This window comes from Neomonachus schauinslandi, chromosome 3, assembly GCF_002201575.2.
Source record: "Neomonachus schauinslandi chromosome 3, ASM220157v2, whole genome shotgun sequence".
Taxonomy (NCBI): Eukaryota; Metazoa; Chordata; class Mammalia; order Carnivora; family Phocidae; genus Neomonachus; species Neomonachus schauinslandi.
In genome coordinates, this window is record NC_058405.1 from 169763504 (window position 1) to 169789665 (window position 26162).

The 26162-nt window shown below is 33.4% G+C and overlaps 1 protein-coding gene across 1 annotated transcript in view; it reads left to right on the forward strand.

The window, feature by feature from the left end:
- Positions 1-26162, forward strand: part of SPAG16 (sperm associated antigen 16) — a 969696-nt gene that overhangs the window by 10678 nt on the left and 932856 nt on the right. Inside the window, exons 3-5 of the mRNA XM_021702750.1 lie at positions 517-612; positions 3386-3504; positions 9560-9697. Coding sequence (XP_021558425.1) covers positions 517-612; positions 3386-3504; positions 9560-9697 — 353 coding nt within the window. The remainder of the gene's footprint in view (positions 1-516; positions 613-3385; positions 3505-9559; positions 9698-26162) is intronic.

The window sequence follows — 26162 nt, forward strand, 5'->3', positions numbered from 1 at the left end:
AATATGAATATGTGTCACATGAAATTACTGGAAGGGTTCAGATAAAAGGCATAGTACTGATCAGCACATAAGAAGCACATGCTAAGTGTTAACTATCATTAATGTCATAATTAGTCAATTGCATTCTTCCAAGAGCCTAACATCTAGGCAGTGAGTTTTATTTTATTTTTTTTAATAAACTAGAGATTGGCAGTTGCTAGTATTTATGAAAAAGAAGTGGCCTTACATTTTTTCTCAGCAGAGTTGTTAGACTACCTTTGTCTTTATACGTAAAAGCTAATACCCATAAGCTGATCTCGAGTTTATCAGAGGTGACATTGAGTGATGTTTACAAGGAAGTCAGAAAGCCTCCTGCTTGTTAGTGATTCATTTGTCACAGAACTTCAGAATAACATGGTGTCTTACATAAGGTGTAATTTTTGGTCCATCGTTTTGTGAGAAAAATTATTTCTGAAATGAAGTAAGGTGTTTTTATATTCCTGCTTGCTCTTCCTGTCCTTTTTCTCTTTGATTTAGATATCAGATGACAATTTTAGCATTCCAGAAGGTGAAGAAGATCTAGCAAAAGCAATTCAGATGGTCCAGGAACAGGCTACAGATATTCAGATTTTGGTGAGAATTGAACACAACCTGTTGTTTGTGTAGTTTGAACACAATCTATAGTTTAGCAGTGAGACTTAAGTTTTACATACTAAATGCTGTCCTATCACTTGTTATGCCTTTTTCTCTTCTGTGTCTTTATCATTACACCTTCACTTTATTTATTTAAAAAAATTTTTTTTGTTTTAGTATGTTAATCACCATACATCATTAGTTTTTGATGTAGTGTTCCATGATTCATTGTTGGTGTATAACACCCAGTGCTCCATTCGATAGGTGCCCTCTTTAATACCCATCACCAGGTAACCCATCCTCCCACCCCCTCCCCTCTAGAACCCTCAGTTTGTTACCCCAAAGATACAAATGTAGTGATCCGAAGGGGTACGTACACCTTCACTTTAAGTAAGTAGTCATATTTATTCTTTTTTGGATTGTCATTTTCTACATCATGGTTACTCTTACATAACTTCACAACAAATGACACCTTCCTTCAGAACTCTGCCTATTTAATCTCACTGGATATTAAACCAAGGATTTTTAACGCTAATGTACAGAATTTGTTATTGGATACAGATATTAAAATGTTTTGTAACACATTAAATAAAAGGAAAAAAAAAAAGTACAGTCTCTCTGTCCTCCTTTTCCTCCTGTATTCCCAATTCCTTCAACTATCATCCATCTCATTCTAAATATCATATTCAAATTTATTGACCAAAAATGCCAAGGTAGCATTTATTATTGTGTAATGAATATTTACTTTCAGCCATATTATACCCTTATCAAGCAATTATACATAATCTTCCACCATAATTCAGACTTGAAGGCGGGGATGCTGTATTCTGCTACCCTGGCATCTTCCATGTTTGATATAGGGTCCTGCACATAATCAACATTGTTATATAATCTTTTTTTTTTTTTTTAAGATTTTATTTATTTATTTGAGAGAGAGAGAGAGAATGAGAGAGAGAGAGCACATGAGAGGGGGGAGGGTCAGAGGGAGAAGCAGACTCCCCGCTGAGCAGGGAGCCCAATGTGGGACTCGATCCCAGGACTCCAGGATCAGGACCTGAGCCGAAGGCAGTCGCTTAACCAACTGAGCCACCCAGGCGCCCTTGTTATATAATCTTTTAAGATGACCTTAGGAGGGACGCCTGGGTGGCTCAGTCAGTTAAGCGTCTGCCTTCAGCTCAGGTCATGATCCCAGGGTCCTGGGATCGAGTCCCACATTGGGCTCCTTGCTCAGTGGGGAGCCTGCTTCTCCCTTTGCCTGCCTCTCTCTCTCTCTCCGCCCCACTCTCTGACAAATAAATAAATAAAAATCTTTAAAATTAAATGACCTTAGGGAAGCTATTCCAAATTATCCTGCTTGAGGGTTAAAATTTATTTTAAAACCCTAGTCATTTGTCAGGAAATTTCGGTAGCCTCCCAAATTTGCTTCATCTGATCATTGTTTTGAATGTTGTAGCAGCTACTAGTAATTAAGATCAGCATTAAATTATGTATAGCACTTTTGAAAAGAACTTTTTAGGGCAAAAGAGATTCTTTCCTTACTGCATTTCTATGTAACTATTACCAGGTATGTAACATTTACCTGGTCTGTAACCATTACCATGTTAAGAAGTGGAAGGAGGAAAGAAAGTCTGCTGTTGAGTTTCCATATATGAAAATAGATCTGTCTGTCTAAACGATCAGCAGTTAGATTGGTAAGTTCTTGCCAATGAGAAGAAAATGGATGCACTCTGGAAACAATGATGCTTTTATATTTTTAAGTGTCTACCCATTATTTGACTTATTTTATACATTGACTTATGGTAGTTTTATGGCTGTCCTAATTTCATATCTCACTTGCTGAAATATCTCCACTTTCCTTGTTCAGGGGTCTGCAAACTTGTTCTCTGGGGTCATATAGTAAATATTTTAGATTTTGAAGACCATAAGATGTCTGTTTCAACTCACTTCTCTCATGTAGTATGAAAGCAGCCATAGACAATATGTAAGCAAATGGGCATGGCTGTGTTGTAATAAACTTTATTTACACAGTTAGCTGACCCCTGATATAGCTAATAGACTTACTTCCATTATGAAATGGTAGATAAGCCACTCCATAGCATAGAAGAAAGCACATAATTCTTCTGTATCATAGTGTTTCTAAAGCTCAAGGCACCAAAATTCATTATATTTCTTTTTATAATGATAATAATTGAAAGAATTTAAAGGTCCATACTTTTTTTTCTTTTTTTTTAATGTGTTCTATGCTATTGAAAGGACAAGCTGACCTTATTGTTCTTTAGATAATCTAGTCACACTCTTGCATCAGGGTCTTTGAATTTGCTGATGCTATAACTGAAACATGATTCTTTCTGTAGATTTATGCTCAGATTCCACTTTATCAGTGAAATCTTCCTTCATTATCCTATATATATAGCAGCCCACCTCCACACACATATCTGCCCTACATTTGGCTCTCTCTCCCTTCAATCCTCTGCTTTTTTTCTCCCAGGCACTTAGTACCATCTGCCATATTGTATATTTTTAATTTAGTTATTCATTTTCTTTCTCCATCTACTTGACTATTAGATATGAAGACCGAGTCTTATCTAGTGTATAAATTCATTACTGCTTTATCCCTAGTGATTAAAATAGTCCCTGGAACATAACACTCAACGAAAATAGATGAAAAAATGAACAAGTGAATGAATAAACGAACAGCTTATTTGTACCAGTAATCAAAGCTTAGTGATGATTTTATATTTTCAAAATAAATAATTGCACATTTAAATTTCAGGAACAGAAAACAGTCCTTCCTTCAAAGCAACCAACACCTGAAGTGATAGAAGACTTTCTCTGCAATTTCCTAATCAAGATGGGAATGACCAGAACTCTCGATTGCTTTCAGTCTGAATGGTAAACAATTATTTGGATAAATAGTTACCTAGGGATGCTAACATGTACACTTTTAACTGTCTTAAAGGACTTGAAGTTGCTCAGCTTATACAAAATGGATGAAATGGATGGAAGCCTTTCCCATCCCTATCACTGGAACTACCACACACACACACAGTCTCTCTCTCTCTCTCTCTCTCACATAATTAAGATATCAATGTAAAAGAAGTTTTTATTAAAAATCCTTCCTAAATATTCAAATTTGAGTGATTTTCAAAAATCAAGAAAATGGAATATCTCCCAGGATTATATAATACAAAGCTCTTTTATGAAATGTTTTTCTAATATATTCTGCATAATTATTAAGGGTAATATTTCCTGCATTAAGACATCCTACCAAGATTACTACTTCATTTGTTTTACTTCTAGTGTAATGGCCTGCCTTTCCCTACTCACACAACTGATTGATTCTTTTTCTATAAATATTTCTTCATTTAGAAATAAGCAGAATTGGGGTGCCTGGGTGGCTCAGTGGTTAAGCGTCTGCCTTCGGCTCAGGTCATGGTCCCAGGGTTCTGGGATCAAGCCCCGCATCGGGCTCCCTGCTCAGTGGGAAGCCTGCTTCTCCCTCTCCCACTCTCCCTGCTTATATTCCCTCTCTCGCTGTCTCTCTCTCTGTCAAATAAATAAATAAAATCTTAAAAAAAAAGAGAAATAAGCAGAATTATATTTTCAAATGATGCCTAAACACAGATTTTCTTGTTATAATTGAAAATTTTAATAACTTATTGGTTATGAAAATCAGCAGGCACGCTGTCTTTATTCCTTTACAATGGTAGTAATGTCACCATACATGTTTTCAGAGGCCCAACATTCTTTAATGAAATATTATTAAATAATTGGATATAAAAACATGTTTGAGCCATTTTAAAAGCCATTCCATATCATGGGAAGGGAATACTATGATACAGAAAGATGTTTGTAGTGTTTTGGGACTAAATCCTAATTTTAAATATAAGGAGCAATTTGTAATTTCTACTAACCCGACTGTGATGTAATTTTTATTTGCTGCTTCTTTTGGTTCTCATCTACCGAGACCATGTACATAGAAGAAATCAGTTTTATTACTTTAAATTGCATATCTAAAGTTAATAAATTTAATGAAGAGAACCGTTTTTCATTAATACAGTTTAGGAAAAAAGAACAAGTTTGATGGTAGTAAAATAATAGTGTTCCTATTAAATTTGGAAATTTGGAAATTGCGTGAATGATTTTTATAAAAATGTCCCTAAGAAATAATTACAAATGTATTAGAAAATACATTTTTGTAAAAGTAGGTAGATGATTAATTTACATTACTAATGAAATGAAAAATTAATGTGGCTCAGTTCCTTTTTTCTTCTAAGTAGGGGTGTTAGGACTAGTACTCACATGTTTGTCCAGCCCAAAGTGTGAAGTGATCATCCCATTGAGAAATCTGGAACCAAGTATACTCTTAACAATTAAGTGCTTGTTGTATCATGTTATCCTTTTAGATTTAGCAGTTTGAATTGAGATGAAATTTCAGGAAACTACAATGGTATTAGGACTTATGGAACCCCTATATAAGCATGCCACTTAGTATATTACAATAATTTTAAAGTAAAATTCATCTATCTCTTTATGACATGGGTTTAGTAATACTGTGGTTCAAATAATTGTATCCTTATCCCTAGCTGCCAGCTTGTTATAAACTTACAAACTGTTTTTAATAAGATTACACAGTATTGAATATTTTTATTTCACATGAAACATTTTTTACTTTGATCCAAAAGCTTTGCTTATTCTGCATAGTAGGACAGTAGGAATATCAAATATATTTTTTATCATTTTTTATTATGGAGAAAAACATTTATAGTATTCATTGCTACGAATTCATTTAATCTTACAAAAGTTGACAAATAAGTTTTCCCCATTGTTAATTTGTAAAACAAAAACCTCAAAGTAACCAAAAAACCTGGGCATTAAAATTGGACTTGTTGTCTTTCAATCTTCAAACAGTAATTGCAGTAAATTCTTTAAATCTAAGGTCAGCAAACAAGTCTGGTCTGCCTCTGTTTTATAAATAAAATTTTGTTGGCACATAGCCATAATCTTTCTTTTAGGTATTGTCTGTGCTGCTTTCATGCTATAACAGCAAAGTTAGTCAGTCACAGTGGAGACCATATAGCCCAGAAAGCTTTTTTTTTCAAATTCTATTTTCTGTCCATTTCCAAAAAAAAAAAATAGAAAAAGATTTTGTGTGTGTGTGTGAATGTAGTAGGAATTTTTTCTATGAACCATAAAAAAGTCTGCACTGTGGGTTAACAGTAGCTAACGGAATTTTGTCTTTGTTGGTGAAGCATTTTCCCTAACTGTCCCTGAAAACATGGAGGAAAAATTCTCATTTGATATTTGTTATTATCTAGGAGATTATTTTTCTGCCTTTTATATCCTATGCCTTGGGTGCCATCAGGAAGGAAAAATAACCCTTACTCTTATGATGCTATTGATGTGTTTACTGAAAATCTCTCATGCTATTTGTCATTTGTGACAGTGGGCCCTAAACTCTTTTGGTATATAAACAAATATTATGAAAGCCTTTGTACTTCCTCCCTGAAATATGTGTATTTTCTGTTCCTATATAATTCTAAGTAGTTTATGGACCTTATGGTAACTATGAATACCATTAATGTAATTTTATTGGCAATAATTTTATTGGCTGGTCTGTTGGTAGTAAATTTTATTTCCTGTTCCTAATAGTTATGTAACAATCTTTTTCCCATTTGAACACTTTTCAGTCTTATTCTAAGTGTGAGTGAATAAAGAGGAAGAAATAAAAAGGCCAGGATATTTCTTTAACACACACACACATGAAACAAAACCAAAAAATCTTATGTAGAAAATGCTGGTTTTACTGAGAAATGTGTTAATGTATTTCTGGAGTTTGTAGATTGATTCCTAATTATCTAATAGTATTAGAATAGTTTTAGTGAGTTTGAAGTCATCTTTGATATTTTTACATAGATTACAGAAATTTTTCTTGATAAATTATTTTTGAATATCCTCAGATATATGTGATATAGTATGTGATATGTTGTATTATGCTTGATTTGTATTTATTTTACCACATATTAGTTTATTTACATAGCATTTAATTTAGACAGGGACTACATATCACTTTTTTTCTTATCAAAATAATTTCTTTAGTGATTTTTTTCTTAAATAAGGCAAGTTGCTGAAAACCAATTTTATGGTCAGAAGAACTTTATGGTCTAATACTTTAATCGATCCTTACATCTTCTCTTCTGAGATAAGTATAAATCACATTCTAAATATGAATATAATAGTGAATTTATGATTAAATGTTTATTTGTTTTATAAATTGTGGCAAATATTACTTAATATTGATTCCATTTTCTTAACTTTTTGGATATTTCACAGAGCTTGTCTTGCTGTGTTTTTTTTTAATATCAGATAAGATATATAACACACAACCATATGAATATTAATGTGTAATATATTAATAAAATTAAGATTTATAGTATGAAAATGCTGATAATTAAACATTTTTAAAGAAATGTTTAGCTCCTCTATGGCAAACTCTGTAGGGATTTCTTTGTTAATAACTTCTTTACTGAAATGTTTTTCTATGTTTGTATTATTTTTTATGTAGTTTTATTGCTATATATAATATATACATATCATTAAAATTATAATTATTTACAAATCTGTAAATGATTTTTTGATATTCCTTCTTAATTCACTGAGAAAATGGAAGTTCTGTGACTCCTGCCTCCCTCTCTACTAACCTGCCACCTCTGTTCTCCGGCCTCCTCCTCCTCACGTGTCACAGAGCCTGAGCCATGCATGCTGTCATCTAAGGCCAACCCTCCAGTTGTCTACTGGAGCCCAGCTCCTCTTACCTACTCAAGGACATTGCTTCCGCAATTGTCCCCTCTCTCTCTTTTTCTGCACTCTAAGCTTTTTCTCTCTCTGCTGGATCATTCCCATAAGCATACAGATGTACAATATTTCATATATTTTAAAAAAGTAGAAGACAAAAAAAGCACCCTGAATGCCACATCCTCTTTTAAGTTCATCTTAGATTTCCTAGGCTCCACTTTATCATGTCGCCTTGAAAGAGTATGTTGCCACTTCCTTATGTCCTACTCTTATACCTACTCTGATGACACTATCATCTCCATGACTCTACTAAAAGTTTTTTCAGTGCTGCACATTGCCAAATTCAGCGACTGATCCTTAGTACTCCTCCTGTTCATCCTGTATGCAGCATTTATCACTGTTGTTCATTTCTTCCTTTTTGGAACACTTTATTTACTTGGTTCTTGAGCCACAGTGCTCTCATATTCACTGACAACTTCCCTATCCCCTCTCATTCTTAGTCTCTATTTGGTAGTATTTCCTTATCTTCCCAGTCTTGAAACAGTCTAGGAACTTCACTTCTCTCTTTACTTCACTTCCTAGATGATCTTGTCCAGTCTTCCCCAATTTGAATTCCAAGTCCTGACCTTTTCCCTGAACTCTGGACATGTATACCCAGTATTCATCTTCACTTGATTACCTGGTAGATATATTGCACTGAACAAATCCTTAATTTCTCCAACCACCCAATTCCTACTGCATTCATTCCCATCTTTGTAAATGGCTGGCTGTTCTACCAGAAACCTTGGAGTCATCTTTGACCTCTTTTATTAACCAACTCTTGGCAGATGATTCGTACGAAAATCTTCATTGGCTCCACCTTTACAGCAAGTCCAAAAGGTACCTATTTCTCATAATCTCTGCTGCTACCAACTTTGTTCATGCCACCATTCTCTCTCTTTTGGACTGCTGCAACAGCCTCCAAACTAGTCTCTTTGATTCTACTCTTGCTCCTCTAGAGTCAGTTTCTTCAAGTAGATGCCAGACTAATCTTTTTTTGAAGTTTTGTTTCTTTTTTTTTTTTTTAAAGGTTTTGTTTATTTATTTGACAGAGAGAGCACAAGCAGGCAGAGTGGCAGGCAGAGGGAGAGGGAGAAGCAGGCTCCCCACTGAGCAGGGAGCCCATGTGGGACTCGATCCTGGGACCCTGGGATTATGACCTGAGCCGAAGGCAGACGCTTAACCGACTAAGCCACCCGGGCGCCCCCCCCCCTTTTTTTTTTAATTTTAGGTAATTAACATACAGTGTAATGTTGGTTTCTGGAGTAGAATTTAGTGATTCATCACTTACATACAACACCCAATGCTCATCATAAGTGCCCTCCTTAATACCTGTCACCCATCTACCTATCCCTCCCACCTTCCTCCAACAGACTAATCCTTTTAAAGCAAATCTGACCAGTATCACTTGTTTCTCAAAGCCTTCCAATGGCTTCAGTCTGATTCAGGTAAAACCACATTCCTCTCTCCTGCTTCCTGCTGTCTTCCTGACCCATTTTTTACCACTCTCTCCCTTCCTCCAGCTCCAGATACTCCAGATATACAGGCTTTTTGCTTTTAATTGTACATGTCATGCACTTCCTTTTTTCAGGGTCTTTACATTTACTTTTCTGTCAACCAAGAATGCTCCTCTCCTTCATATCCCCATGACTTGGTTCCTTATTTTTTTCATTTCTCTGCTCAGATAGCACTTTGCCAGTCATACTTTCTGTGTTCAGCCTATATAAAATAGCACAAATGCCCATATCACTCTCCACTTCAGTCTCCCCCTCTGATCCTGCTTTATTTTATTTCATAGAACATAAGCACTCTCCACACTAGAATGGATGGGGACTTGGACTGTTTTGTTAATTTTACTAGTGTCTAGATTAATGCCTGGAACATACGAGATGTTCGGTTATAGTTTATGTACCATGATGATATTAGTACCTAGCAATTATTTTTTTTAAATTTTAAATATATATTATGAATTTTGACATTTTAATTTACAAAAGTAATACCACAACTCATTTCTATAAATATCCCCTAGGACTTAACTTTTTGAATTGTACATAAATTAAACCAATTTAGTAGAAAGAAACAACATTAAGCCTTTTGTTTGATTTTATCCTAGGTATGAGTTAATACAGAAGGGAGTAACTGAACTTAGAGATATTGGGAATGTTCCAGATGTCTACACGCAGAATATGCTTTTAGAAAATGAGAACAAAAATTTGAAGAAAGACTTGAAACATTACAAACAGGCAGCTGAGTATGTTACTTTTTAAATGACTTTTTTTTTTTCTTTTGGACTAAATAGAAGAGTTGAATGAAGCTAACTGTGGTTAATGTACCGGAGCTTTAATTCTGAATTGAATTATATTTAAATTCTAGTTGGAAAGAATGTGAAAGGCTTCAGTAGCAATTGAACAGATAATCAGAACTCTCACAATTGCAACCCACCAGGAAAAGTGGAATGCGGGGAGTTGTATAGGAGATGGTTAATTTGTTATGTAACACTCACTTTCTTATGGTTTTGATAATCTTTTCATTGTTTGTGGAAATCTTCCCCTATGAGGATAAGCTAATTTCTGAAATAATAATAAAATTATAGAAGACAGAGAGGAAGGAAGGAGCTAGTGTATTCCTAGTTAGAGGAATTTTGGTGTTTGAAAATTCCCCATAGGAAACTGTTATTTCATCATCTCCTAGCATGAATTCATGCATAGAAGAGAAACTTAACAGAAGCCTAATCTTTCTTTATGAAATTAATGGAAGACGTAGTTTTTGGTGAACAAATTTAGATAAACACTGTTATTCTTGCATAGACAAATATGTGAATGTGTTGACTAGGGATGAGTCTACTCCTCTAAGACAATGTTAGATGGAAAATCAATGCTTAGATATGGAGTAGAGAAAGTTCATGCTTTGTTCATTATTTTTTATTAAACATACTTAAAGAGCGGTTTTCTCTGTTAAAGAATCATATCAAAACAAAAAATTAGATAAGCAGAACTACCATACAAGAACATAATATTTTTGAGGTCTTTGTAAAAACGTTTAATGTAAAAAAACAAGACTTTGTATTGCAAAGTGAAGGAAAATTGAAAAACTCCTACTTTTAAAAGGTGGTGGTGAAAGATAATTTGTATGATCATTTATTCACTTATTACTCATAGAAATGTTTTTGCAAGTTATACAAGTTTCATATTATCTATGGGTGTACTGTTTGACATTTTACATTTTAGAAAAAAGTGTATGATGATCCATGGAATGATAAGTTACTAGACCCCGCATTCTCTCTATTCTCAGTTCATTTCTCAGAAGTGGTTTGCACTATTGGCCCTGATGCTCACTGTGATATTGTATAGACACCTAATGGATGCACTGGGAATTTGACACAGCAAATTTTTCAGAGTGCTGCCTGGCATACTGTTTCAGTTGCTGATCTTCTTTGAATTATTGCTTGAGTTTGCTAATTTTCTTTTGAATAGATAGAGCCTCTTTTTGCAATGAGTTTTGCCATAGTGACATTAAATAATCATTGCTGATTACTGGTTGTTTATTGAATATTATATTTAATAGCTATAATCAAAACCATATAAACTATTACCTATGCAAATTATTATCCCATAATTAAAACAGATATCACTCAAATGAAATCTGATTCTTATTTGTATTTACTAAACTATCAGATTACTAAATGTATATAAAATTTGCTATATTTATTAAAATATAGTTTTAGTTTCAAAGGTTATGATTATTATCTCCTAAATATATCTTATTTGATGTAATTAAACTTTAACAGATTAGAAAAGGAAAATATTTGCTTTAATCTCCTTGACATGGAAAATTTGAAGGAAAGATGCTTGACCCTTAGTAGGTGCCTACTATTTATATCATTAAATGAATATTAAGCACATTGGGCTCTTATGACACCTTTTGGTGAAGCATGTCTCTAGAGCCTAAGTCTGTTGGTTACATTTTCGAAAATGAAGAATGAAGTTTTGTAAAATATTACCAAAACTACCTTTGTCATGCTATAAGTTTGCCCTACATTGTAATGTTTTATCACACAGGTTTTTCAATTTGACTTTGGAAGATATTTTTCCAGCAGGGATTAGTAGTAAACATGGGATTCCTTTTATAGAATTTACCATAAGGTTTTCCTTTCCAGGATTAAGACTGTTTCTTAAAGCAAGATAAGTGTAGATGTTAAATACTTTTCTAACAATAACCAATATTTGGTATGTAAAAAGAGTAAGGTTTACAGATATGTTATATATTGTCCTGATTATACTGGTAGCATTTAATGATGTATCTAGAAAAATCAGAAAAATCATATAGCTATAAGCTTAATATTTATCTAGAGAAGAGAATTGCCATGGAAAGAGTATTGAACTTAAGGTTCAAATACCTAGCTTCCAATATTCTGCTACTTATCAACTCAGTTTTCTTATTGTTAAACTGGGAGTAATTATACATACTATTATTAACTCCTAGGGAGTGATGTGATAATTAAATAAGACAATCCATATTAAAGAGCTGTGTAAATCACAAAGTGCTTTGAAAATGTCAGCTATTATTATCAATATCTCTAAAGGCTGTCATCCTTGGATTTTTTTTAATCATCACATCATTAATATTTTTGAAATTCAGCAATGATGAAGCATAAAGGAAGACATGAAAAGGGAAATATTTCACTCTAAATTTCATTTGAATGCTATAATTAAAAAAAAATGGTCCTTTTCTCTTTTGTAAGCAATGCCTATTTTAGAACAGAGTTTTTCCTTATTTTGCTACAAGTGTTGATTATCTTATCTAAAATATAGTTTCATGTATGATATATGTATGCATGTATGGTGATGGATGTTAACTATACTTATTGTGTTCATTTTACACTGTATATGAATGTTGAATCATTATGTACCTGAAACTGGTACAATATTATAAGTAAATTATACCTTGATAAAAAAAAAGTTTTAGAAATAAATGTTTGGAAAATTTCCTTATATGTAGATGTCTTTAAGGGAAAAAATGTACTATTAAGAAGTGTTTATAGTCACTTTGAATGTAAAAGTATATACTAGATATTGGAGAGGAATAATATAGGTAGTAGTTTGATAATCTTTTTTTCTCTGAATAAAGTGTGTTAATTAAAAAATGTTTATATACTATTAAATATACAGATTTTAAATGTACAGTTCAATCTGTTTTGATTAACTGTAATATATACCCATGTAGTCACTAAGCCAAATCACAATATATAGAACATTTCCATCACCCCAGAAAGTTTTCCTGTACCCGTTCCCTTAGGCAATTATTGTTCTGATTTCTATCACCATATATTGGTTTAACTCCGTCTTAAAGTTCTTTTGAAAGGAATCATACAATATGTACTCTTTTCTGTCTGCCTTCTTTCACTTAAGATTTTTGAGATTCATCCATAGTTTTGGTGTATCCATAGTTCATTTTTTAATTATTGAATAGTATTGCATTATGTGAATATATCACAATTTGTCTATTCATATTTCTTTTGATGGAAATTCGGGTTGTGTCAAGTTTCTGCTTAATATATGATGCAATTATGACATTCGTGTGTAAGACTTTTTATAGACACATAATTTCATTTCCCTTGGGTCATGGGGTAGTTCCATAAAAACTGCCAAACTGTTTTCCAGAATGGTTTCCAAGTTTGATATACAGTTACAAAACATAACTGTACTTTTATAATAAAATGCAGACCATTTGTCATTTTATTTATCTATTTTTTATTGTACATACATTGGAATACTCAATTTTATTATTTTTTAATCTTTTTAATACTCAATTTTAAAATTAAGGTCATAGTAGATAAACATGTGAAAATCCATTTTTGGAAACTTTTGACCAATTATGCAATCAATTAAGTTCCCATAAAAATTTATTTCTGAATTACACATTTGTTTGTAATTTGTTATTGTGACCACTTCAGACACGTTAAAGAATAGGCAAAACATCCAAATGCACTTACAAAATTACTACTATATACTTAAATGTATTTTGAAACTCAACATCCTGAATTTAATTCACTTTCTCATTTTCTTGACCTCTGCTTCAATAATTCTTATATTTAGAATTACTCCTGTTTTTGATATTCCCCAATGGTTTCCTAATGTTATTTTTTTATTAAGTTTTAATTTTAATCCAGTATAGTTAACATACGGTGTTATATTAGTTTTGGGTGTATAATATTGTGATTCAACAGTTCTATAAACCATTACTCAGTGTTTGTCATGATAAGTGTGCTCTTAATCTTCTTCACCTATTTTACTCATCCATCCACCCCTCCCTTCTGATATGCTTTATTTTAAATGAGTTTCCTCAGTTAAAGTAATTATTATTTTTTTTGAACAAGAACATTTTTTACTTGAAGCATACTTCAGAATACATGGTTCTAATGTATTATGTGTGTGTGTATATATATATAAAACATTGTTCCAAGAAAAATAGAATGCACATTTTCTTCAAGTACACATGTAAAAAGAGACATAACGAATAATACAAATTTAAGAAGACTGAAATAATGCCAAGTATACTTTCCAACCACAGTGGTACAAAGCTAAAGATCAACAATAAAACAAAATCTACAATGTAAATAATAAATATTTAATATGTAAGTATTAAACACACTACTGCACAAGCAATGGACCAAATAAGAAAACAAATGGCACATCAAAATATGTCTCAAAACAAAAGAAAAAGAAAACACAATATTCCAAAACCTGTGGGATTCAACAAAAGCAGATGTTAGAGTGAAATTTATGCTATAAATGCTTGTATTAAGAGAAAAAGTTCAAATTAACAACATTACACCACAAAGAACTAGAAAAAGATGATACCTGGCTGAAATTTAGTAGAGGAAGGAAATAACAAGGAAAAAATCAGAAATAAATAAAATAGAGTCCAGAATAAACAATAACATAACATTGAAAGTAATGACTAGTTTTTCCAAAAAAATAAACAAAATTGGCAATGCTTTAACATTAACTAAGAAAAAAAAAAAGAGAAGACTCAAAAACCAAAATGAGAAATGGAAGAGAAAACAATACAACAGATAACCACAGAAATACATTGTGTGGTAACAGATTGCTATGAACAATTATATGCTAACAAATCAGATAACTTAGGAAAAAACCCAGATAATTTCTAAAAGTGCAAGAACTATCATGACTGAATCATGAATCTTGGATCCAAGAAATAGGAAATCTTAGACCAATAACAAGAATGAAAATTAAATTAGGAATCAAAAATCTCCCAGCACAGGGGCACCTGGGTGGCTCAGTCAGTTAGGCGGCTGCCTTCGGCTCAGGTCATGATCCCAGGGTCCTGGGATCGAGCCCTACATCGGGCTCCCTGCTTGGCGGAGAGCCTGCTTCTCCCTCTCCCTCTGTCTGCCGTTCTTCCTACTTGTGCTCTCTATCTCTGTTAAATAAATAAATAAAAATCTTTAATAAAAAAAAAAATCCCAGCACAGAAAAGTCCAAGACCCCATGGTTTCATTGGTGAATTCTACCAAACATTAAAAAAAAATGACAATCTTTATCAAAATCTTAATAATAATGCAATAGAGGCCAGTACTATCCTGATACTATCCTGATACCAAAGCAAGATAAAAACAAAAAAGTCTAGTTGGTCCAATATAAATATTGCTACTCCAGCTTTCTTTTGACATCCATTTGCATGATAAATGTTTCTCCACCCCCTCACTTTCAATCTGCAGGGGTCTTTAGGTATAAGAACATAGGGAAAAGTATTTATTTTCTCAAAAATGAGCTTTAATTCATGGCTCTAGATTGCTACCTGACTACTTTTTTAAATAATTTTTTATTTGAGTATAGTTGACACACACTGTTGTATTATTTTCATGTGTGCAACATAGTGATTCAACTTCTCTTACGCTGTGCTCACCACAAAGTGGCTATCATCTGTCACCATGCATCACTATTACAGTATCATTGACTGTATTTCCTATGTTGTGCCTTTTATTCCTATGACTTATTCACTCCATAACTGGAAATCTGTATCTCCCACTTTCACCCATTTTGTCAATCCACCCCACCGCCCTTACCTCTGGCAACCATCAATTTGTTCTCTGTATTTATAGGTCTAATTCTGATTCTTGTTTCTTTATTACTTTGTTTTGTGTTTTAGATTCCACAGATGAGTGACATCCTATGGTGTTTGTCTTTCTCTGAGCAATTTATTTCACTTGGCAGAATACCTTTTAGGTCCATCCATGCTGTTCCAGCTCATCCTTTCTTATGGCTGTGTAATATTCCTGTGTGTGTGTGTGTGTGTGTGTGTGTGTGTGTGTGTGTGTGTGTGTGATCTTCCTTATCCATTCATCTGTTGATGGACACTTAAGAACTTGTTTGCTTGGGCGCCTGGGTGGCTCAGATGGTTAAGCGTCTGCCTTTGGCTCAGGTCATGATCCCAGAGTCCTGGGATCGAGTCCTGCTTCCATATCTTGGCTATTGTAAATAATGCTGCGGTAAACTAGGGGTGTGTTTATTTTTTTGAATTAGTGTTTTCATTTTCTTTGGGTAAATACTCAACAGTGGAATTAGTGGATCATGTGGTATTTCAATTTTTTATTTTTTTGAGATTCCTCCATACTGTTTTCCACAGTGGCTGTACCAATTTACATTTCTCCCAATAGTGTATGAGGGTTGCTTTTTTCCTACATCCTTGCCAACACTTGTTATTTCTTTTGTTTTTCATACTAGCATTCTGACAGGTGTAAGATGATATCTCATTGTGATTTTGATTTGTATTTACCTGATGAATAGTGATGTAGAGCATCTTTTCACATGTCCATTCATATGTCTTCTTGGGAAAAAGTCTATTCAGGTTCTCTGCTCATTTTTAAATTGGTGTTGAGTTGTATAAGTTCTTCATATATTTTGGATATTAACCCCCTATTGGATATATCATTTGCAAATATCTTCTCCAATTCTGTAGATTGCCTTTTTGTTTTGTTGATGATTTCCTTCACTGTGCAAAAGCTTTTTATTTTGATGTAGTGTTAATAGTTGTTTTTTTTAAAGACTTTATTTGAGAGAGAGAGAGTGAGCATGAGCAGGGGGAGAGGGGCAGAGAGAGAGGGAGAGGGAGAGGCAGACTCCCTGCTGAGCAGGGAGCCCAATGCAGGGCTCCATCTCAGGACCACAAAATCATGACCTGAGTCGAAGGCAGATGCTTAACCGGCTGAACCACCCAGGCACCCCTCAATAGTTTATTTTGATATAGTCCCAATTGTCATTTTAAATGGAGAGATCTAGAATTTAAGCAACCTGCTACACATTTACAGAATTGTTGGTTGAATGAAGACTAGAAGGCATCCCTTGGGGTTATCATATCTTTTACAGTTAAGACATTATTTCATAAACCTTGTTTTATTGGGTAGTTGACATGCCACAATATTCACCTCTGTCTGAGGTCCACAAAGGCTACTATGAGTTTCATTAATTAAGAACTTGTTTGCTTGGGCGCCTGGGTGGCTCAGATGGTTAAGCGTCTGCCTTTGGCTCAGGTCATGATCCCAGAGTCCTGGGATCGAGTCCTGCATCAGGCTTCCTGCTCCTTGGGAGCCTGCTTCTCCCTCTGCCTCTCTCTCTCTCTCTATGTCTCTCATGAAAAAAAAAAAAAAATCTTAAAAAAAAAAAAGAACTTGTTTGCTTGATCTTGTTTTGTATCTTGACCTAGTGCTTTATGTCTTCCCGTAATGTAGACATTGAAAATATTCTCATTTGGATGGTTTACTCCTAAAAGCCTCATTGTACTTGTACGTTAACATCCTGCAGTCTGGCGTCCACCCCACCTATTCCACTCAATTGTGCATCTTATTTCATTCCTTTTTTCCTTCAGCTTCTGTGACAGCATGCTGTTCTACCTCTTCTTCTAACTCATTGACAGCTTTTTTTTTTTCTTACCTCTGCACTGTTAACGCTCTCTAAGGCTGTGCTGTCCAATAAGATAGCCACTAGCTACATGTGGATGTTGACAGATATAATGTGTGATGGCAAACTCTAGGAAGAAAAGTAACATGGTAAAGGAGACAGAGATAAATGGGGTGCAGTGTTATATAGGGTGGTGAGGGAAGTCCTGTCTGATTATCTGAAGAAACTGAGAGAGGCCATGTATAAACTTGGGAAAAGGGAATTCCAGGCAGAGGTAAAAGGAAGTAGCAGAGCCTGTGGTGGGCACAGCTTGGCTTGTTAGGGGGCTAGTAAGGAGACCATAGTGACTGGAACCAGGGGATAAATGGTAGAGCCCTTTGTTAGAACTTTGCTTTTTTTTTTTCCCTCTGAGTGGGATGTGAGGCTAATGGATAATTTTGAAGAAAAGCCTAGTGTGAGCTTGTTTTTGTTGGAAAATAGACTGGATGGAGGGACATGATGGAAATATGGAATACATTATATTCTGCTTAACATTATTGTAGGTTGACTTACCTGGTTACAGCATAATAATGAAGTCAAACAAACTTTTTATGGAACAGTTAGGTTCTTGAAAGGTCAATATCTACTGTTATCAAACTCAGCATTACTAACCCCAGTCAAACTTTAATTTAGAACAGATACTGATATCAGGTATTATGGAGAGAGCAACACAATTACATGATACTCTACCCTTTACTAGATATAATAATATAATTATCACTCAGTTTCCTCATATGTAAGTGGGATGGTATTATCTGTCCTTGAGGGGAATCATTTTAAAGTGTTTAGCACAATGTCTGTCACATGGTGAGTGCTCAATAAAGATTAAACCAGTATTCTGTATTATAGCACCCTGTTTTCCTTTTGTAACATTCACTAGTTTATGGTTATATAAGTTTATATTTTGTTTCCTTATTAATATTCTCTATACTCCTGTGAACCTGATGAAGGCAACAATTGTGCTTGACTTACCTATCATAGGATAATGAACATAATACCTGGTATACAATATATATTAAGTAGGTAGAATAGCATCATCATCATTATCTTTGTCAACCTTATTATTAGCAATAGCAGCAACACTGAATAAACATCAAAAGCAGTATTTTTTCTGGAAGACATGTACATAGCAATTTATTATTTACATATATTAACCTAATTCTGAAAAAATATCAAGGATTTAGAGGTGATCACATGGGCCTATCAGTTTTAACATATTTCTGCCATTCTTAATTCATCTCTACCCTACCCATACCCTACTCTACATACACTTAGTATAATGCATTATTTTTTATACTTTTTTTTGAGTTATAATTTACATAAATTGAGATGTCCGAGTCTTAGCTACATAATTTTGACAAACAGATAAAGTCTTGTCACTTCCATACCCTTCTTAATGTAGAACATTTCTGTCTATCCAGAAATTTCCATGTCCCTTCTTAGGTATCCCTGCCCCTGCAATCAGTGTTCTGATATATCAATGTTCTGATATTTGATCAGTTTACCTGTTTAAGAACTTCATAAATGGAATCACAGAATGTATGTTTCTTTGTGTTTGACATTTTACATTCAGCATAAACTCTGTAAAATACATCTGTGATTTTTGAATTTATCAGTAATTTGTTCTTTATTGCTATATAGTATTCTGTTGTATAGTGTATGTCACATTTTGTTTATTATTTTTCTATTGGATTATTTTCAACTGTGGTACCTAATGAATAATACTGCTATGAAGATTTGTGTACAAGTCTTCTTGTGGGAATGTGCCTTCTTTCTTTTGGTTAAAAACTTAGGAGTGGAATTACTGGACCAAAGGGTAAGTGTGTATTTATAAGAAATTGACAGTCCATTTTACAACATTTTGTTGGGTCATTTTACATGCTCAGTATCAGTCTATGAGAGTTCTAGTTGTTCTACATTGTAACCAACATTGAGTATTTTAGTGGTTTTCATTTTAGCCATTTTAGTAATTGTATAGTAGCAGCTTGTTGTGGCTTTGATATGTATTTTCTAATACCTAATGATATTGAACGTGTGTGTGTGTGTGTGTGTGTGTGTACTTATTGACTGTTCATCTCTCTTACTTTCTGTGTAAGTCCTGCCCATTTTTGGTTAGACTGTTTGTCTGATTGTTGAGTTGTAAGAGTTCTTTACGTATTATGGATATAAATCTTTTGTCAGAACATTGTGAATATTTTCTCACAGTTATGGCTTCACTCTTAAGTTTCTTTATGGTGTCTTTGGGTGAGCAGAAGTATTAAATTTTGATGAAGTCTAATTTATTTTTTTTAATAGTATTGCTTTTGATATTTTGTCTGAGATACTATTGCCTACTCCCAGGTCTCAGAGATATTAGTCTGTGTTCTCTTCGAAAACCTTTAAAGATTAAGAATTTTTATTTCAGCCTATAACTATCTTTCATTTTTGTATATAGTGTAAGGTAGGAGCTAAAGATTAGTTTTCTTCTCTAAAGGAATAGCCAATTGTTCTAGCACCATTCTTAAAAAAAATTTCATCCATCATTGAATTTCTTTGGAATTTTTATTGAAAATCATTTGACTCTATAATTGTGGGTCTGTTTCTAGACTCTTATTTTGTTCCATTAATCTGTTTGTCTTTATTCTAGTACCATACTCTTAATTACTGTAGCTTTAGGTAATTTCTTGAAGTCAGGTAGCGTTAGTCCTATAGCATTGTTCTTTGAAGATAGTTTGGCTATTCTGGGTCCTTTGTATTTCCATATAAATTTTAGAGTCACTTTGTCGATTTCTATAGAAAGGTGGAGGGATTGAGATTGAATTGAATTTATAACATGATTTGGGAAGAATATTTGTGGTGTGTGTGTGTGTGTACACCTGTGTTTACATATACATATATAATTTTAAGGATTGATGTATTCATAAATTTTAGTCTTCTATGGTATATCCCTCCATTTATTTAGATTATCCTTAATTTAATACTGTATATTTATGAAGGAGTTTGAAATTTATGCCTTTGCATCTAATTATCTAATGTATATATTTTGTTGTTATTTTGTGAGCTCCATATAATGGGCGTATCTTGTGCTCAACATAACCCCAGGGCCTACCTCTGACAAGTAGGAGGGGCTTAAGTGAATGTGTGCTATTAACATTTTGGCTTTTTGTTAAGCTTTTAATATTTTTTTAGAGTAATTAATTGATAATTTTGCCCCTTTTATACCAATCCTTTGGAGTAGGCATCATTTTCCCTTCATAATGGAATTTTTAACAACTTTCCATAAAGTTAAGTCTTGCCTCATTTAGAGTATTGCTGTCCTTAGCTGGGCTTCTACATTAAAGAAATATAATGCAGACCAGAAAAGTTTTATTGAGTGTACTGAAGGTTTGACAGAAAATAAAAACTGACTGGGATTGCTAATTAGAAGATTAAAATGTACCATTTTAAAAATAATGAAATACTCTTTTTAAATCTTCTGCCAGAAAATATGGACATAAAGAAACTAAAATTAAAAAGCAATTAATATTGAGGAAAAATTAGGTGCTTTACTAAGCAGCCCTAAACTTCACTTACAAAATTCACTTCTATAGAAGGTCAAAGAGTATCCAGCTTTTCCAGAGACCCATTTAATTTAATGACTTTCAGAAACAAACACTGTGGAAATAAAGATAATAATGAGGCCTATAAAATTTTATGGTTTAGTGTTTAGGTAATTGCTTGTTAAATTAAGAAGGTATTTTTTTCTGGACATGGGTATACCCCTTTCTTTTTTGGTTAAGTATATAATGAAAGTTTTCCTCGAATATGATTGAACCCATTTTGGCTATCCAACAATTATTCCAGTATTAATATTAGTGCGTTAAATGAATTCATTTATAACCAGTTGAAAACAATGAAATAATTGGTTATTATGTAATACTGTTACCAGAAGTTACTTTGATTTTTGTTTGTGCATGAGAAAAATACATGACAAAGATGGCCTACTTTGGTGCAAATAAACAAGAAAATGTTTGTATGCTTCCTTTTACCAAATTATAACAAAATAACCCAATAAATCTATAATTCAGTGGTCACTTAAAATAGTTAAAACTTTACAGTTAACAAAATTATTTTACTGGGGGCATTCATTTAAAAATAATTTTTAAGAGCACACTATTAAATCAGATTCATAATTTGAAACATGGAGTTTTTGGGACAGTGCTTTTATAATATGATAAAAATATGAGTATTCTAATATTTCATACTTTAATTGTAGATTTGGGTATGTTGGTTTCCTGAAGTGGGGAAATTAGTCATTCTGCCATCTCATTAAGAAAAAGCAGTAAGAAATATGTTCTTTATGATAAATCTAAATAGAATGCTTCATTGAATAACTTTTACTTCATTGTACTTAAATAGAATTTCTGGTGTCTTAGTAGAAGATTTGTTTTTAAATCACAAAGGTGCTATATTAATCAGAAAATATTGTATAGTTTAAAATATTAATTGCTTATAAGAATATTATAAATTTTATTTTTTAGTGCAATTTTTATTTTCTTTTTATTAAGCAGATGGACAGCAGGAAGGTCATAACAGAAGCATCACCATGAAATGAATCTAAATTGTTTTACTGAGTAGACTTCATTTGTGCAAATAGAAAGCAAGTCCCTGAAAACCAATTTAATGGTCAGAAAACTTTAAGGTCTAATACTTCAATCAATTCCTATGCTTTCTTTCCTGGGATAAGTACAAATAGGCCTATAAATGTATATTTAAAAAGGGAGCTGATGCAATGCTGCACATTTGTAGTTCTGCTTAAGAAACTTTTTATTTTTTTAAGTTTTTTTTAACCTATTATGGGTTTACATTTCAGATAAGAGAAATAAAACATTAGCTCATTTATATAACTCATCAAGCTGTTGAAAGTAAGACAGCTTTAGTAGACTCAAAACAGGTGTTCATAGGGGCACCTGGGTGGCTCAGTTGGTTAAGCGACTGCCTTCGGCTCAGGTCATGATCCTGGAGTCCCGGAATCGAGTCCTGCATCAGGCTCCCTGCTCAGCAGGGAGTCTGCTTCTCCCTCTTCCCTACCCACCTCTCATGTGCTCTTTCTCTCTCTTTCTCTCTCTCAAATAAATAAAATCTTTAAAAAAAAACCAGCGTTCATAAAAGTTTAAATCTTTTATAAAGTTTTACAGTGTTACTAATAAGCATGTATCCTGATATTTTTTGTCCATTAGAGGATATTTATCTACTGGCATGCCCCCTATTTTAGGTAAATAAATCAAGCTGTTAAAGAAATTGAATATATCTGTTCTGCTATACTAATTAGTAATAGTGATGTGATGATAACAGTAACATTGAGTATTTTTATGTACAAGAAGATATGTAAACCACTTTACAAATGAATGAGAATTCCTGTGGTATTCTTGTGTTTTCACAACAAAATATCAACTCAGCCTTTTATCTTTTTAAATCACTCTACTTAAACCCTGTCCTCCCTCTTCACTCACTATTCATTAGGCAAATGGTGGCAGAGGGATTCCCTCACTTTTCATCCATCTTCATTCACGGTGAGGATTAAAACCTGGACAGAATACATTGTTTGTTCATCTCCTAATTGACATATTCCTCAGTCAGCCATTTCTTGTTCCTTCAAAGTTGTTGGCATGGAAATGAAGTTGAGGGTTAGATGGTGGGAGTAGCCTGTGACGCCTGTGACACATTGTTTATTTACTTGTGATAAAAACTACAACATTGGCAGTAAAATAAAGGACATGTTCAGAAAAAGGTCATGTTAAAAAATGGGAGAGGTTTGAGGATATGAGGAGAAGGGAAGAAAGAAACTTGGAAGAATGGATGAGACACTTTCACCATATGCCACATGGGACTTGATCTTGCAGAAGTCTCACTGATCATAATATGCCCCGTCAGGGGCCTGAAAACCTAACCTCATCCTGCTTCTTTGGCAGCATTCCAGTCTCTGCTCCTCAGGGATTGCTTTGACGTAGCTCTTCATGCAGAAATATATATTTTTTGCACTTATTTTATGTGAATCTGTATTTTGAAATCCTGTGATACCTCTGATTTATTCCATTGTGACCTCTTATGAGATGTAAGCACCTGAATTCAGTGCACCCATTTTTCAGAACATGGGACTCTCAATGCAGTAGCACTTTGTCAGTTAACTAAGACTGTTACATAGCTATTTTTTCATTATAATTATATTTTACATTATTATATTGAAACTAACATATATTGAAACTAACATAATTCCTATTAATTTTTTACCGACTGGGCTTAGAAAGAATACCCTTGTTTGCTTTCTATCAGGGGTTTGCAGAAGGTATATCCAGTTGCAGAATGCTTCTGTGTTACAACACTGATACTAAAGAAACTTTCTCGTCAAGTTACCAATTATTCTACTAATATGATCTACAGGTGGTACATATTTCTCATATGCATTACCAGAATAAAATCTGGGTTTCCCAGAACATATATGCTTTCTTTTTCACAATTATCAGAACTAAGTAACCCAATACATTGTCTTTTAACCATATATTCAAGCAGATTCAGAATTAAATTTTGTAAGTCTTCTCCTTTATTTGTAATTATTTTGAATTATCCTGTTTTAAATATGCATTTCAATTTTGTAAACAAATTCATTTTGAAAGTAGATGGATTATACATTATTTTGGCAATATATATTTAATTTCCTTTTACTTAAATGGAGTGTGAATGAATATTTTTGAGCTATAGGTGGTGTCCCATTCATTTCCCAACGCCATATGCACTATGTTGCTTAGAATCCTTCAATGTGAATTATAATGGAATCTTTGTTTTTTTAAATTATCTTTAGAATTGTTCAATACTGGATTTGAACTGATTACATTTTTTTCAGAAAGGAATAAGGAATGATTTTTAAAATATTTTTATTTAAATTCCAGTCAGCTAACATACAGTGTAATATTAGTTTTCAAGTATACAATGTAATGATTCAGCACTTCCATACAACATCCAGTGCTCATCACGACAAACACACTCCTTAATTCCCATCACCTATTTAACCCATTCCCTCACCCACCTCCTGTCTGGTAACCATCTGTTTGATTTCTATAGTTAAGAATCTCTCTTTTTTTTCCCCCCTTTCCTTCTTTGTTTTATTTCTTAGATTCAACATATGAGTGAAATCATACGGTATTTTGTCTTTGTCTGACTATTTCACCTAGCATAATATTCTCTAGCTCCATCCATGTTGTTGCAAATGGCAAGATTTCATTTTTTTTTTTTTTAGGGCTGAGTAATACTCCATCACATGTATATACACCACATCATCTATATCCATTCATCAATAAATGGATGTTTGGGCTGTTTCTATAATTTGACTATTGTAGATAATGCTTCTATAAACATCACGGCACATGTATCCCTTTAAATTAGTGTTTTCGTATTCTTTGGGTAGATACCTAATACTGCAATTGATGGATTGTAGGGTAGCTCTGTTTTTAACTTTTTGAGGAACATCCATATTGTTTTACAGAGTGGCTTCGTCATTTTACATTCCCACCATCAGTACAAGAGGGTTCCCCTTTCTTCATATCCTTGCCAACACCTGTTGTTTCTTATGTTGTTGATTTTAGCCATTCTGACAGGTGTGAGGTGATATCTCATTGTAGTTTTGATTCACATTGCCCTGATGATCAGTGATGTTGAGAATCTTTTCATGTGTCTGTTGGCCATCTGTGTGTCTTCTTTGAAAAAATGTCTATTCATGTCTTCTGCCCAAATTTTAACTGGATTATTTGTTCCTTAGGTGTTGAGTTGTATAAGTTCTCTATATATTTTGGATACTAACCATTTATCAGATATGTCATTTGCAAATATCTTCTCCCATTCTGTATGTAGGTTGCCTTTTAGTTTTGTTGATTGTTTCCTTCGCTGTGCAGAAGCTTTTTATTTTGATGAAGTCCCAATAGTTTATTTTTGCTTTTGTTTCCCTTGCCTCAGGAGACATATCTAGAAAAAAGTTGCTATGGCTGATGTCAAAGAGGTTACTGCCTGTGTTCTCCTCTAGGATTTTTATGGTTTCAGGTCTCACATTTAACTCTTTCATCCATTTTGAGTTTATTTTTGTGTATGGTGTAAGAAAGTGGTCCAATTTCATTCTTTAGCACATTGCTGTCCACTTTTCCCAACACCATTTGTTAAAGAGACAGTCTCTTTCCCATTAAATATTCTTTCCTGCTTTGTGGAAGATTAATTGACCATATAGTTATGGGTTCATTTCTGAGTTTTCTACTCTCTTTCATTGATCTATGTGTCTATTTTCATGCTAGTACCATAGTTTGGATTACAACAGCTTTGTAATTATAAGAAGTCCAGAATTGTGATGCCTATAGCTTTGCTTTTCTTTTTCAAGGTTGCTTTGGCTATTTGTTGTCTTTTTTGGTTCCATATAAGTTTTAGGATTGTTTGTTCTAGCTCTGTGACAAATGCTATTGGTATTTTGATGGGGATTGCATTTGATGTGTAGATTGCTTTAGGTAGACATTTTAACAATATTTGTTCTTCCAATCCATGAATGCATGGAATGTCTTCCCATTTCTTTGTGTCATCTTCAGTTTCTTTCATCAGTGTTTCATGGTTTTCAGAGTACAGATCTTTCACCTCTTTGGTTAGGTTTATTCCTAGGTATCTTAGGTTTTAGTGCAATTGTAAATGAGATTGATTCCTTAATTTCTTTTTCTTCTGCTTCATTATTGGTGTATAGAAATGTATGTTGATTTTGTATCCTGTGAC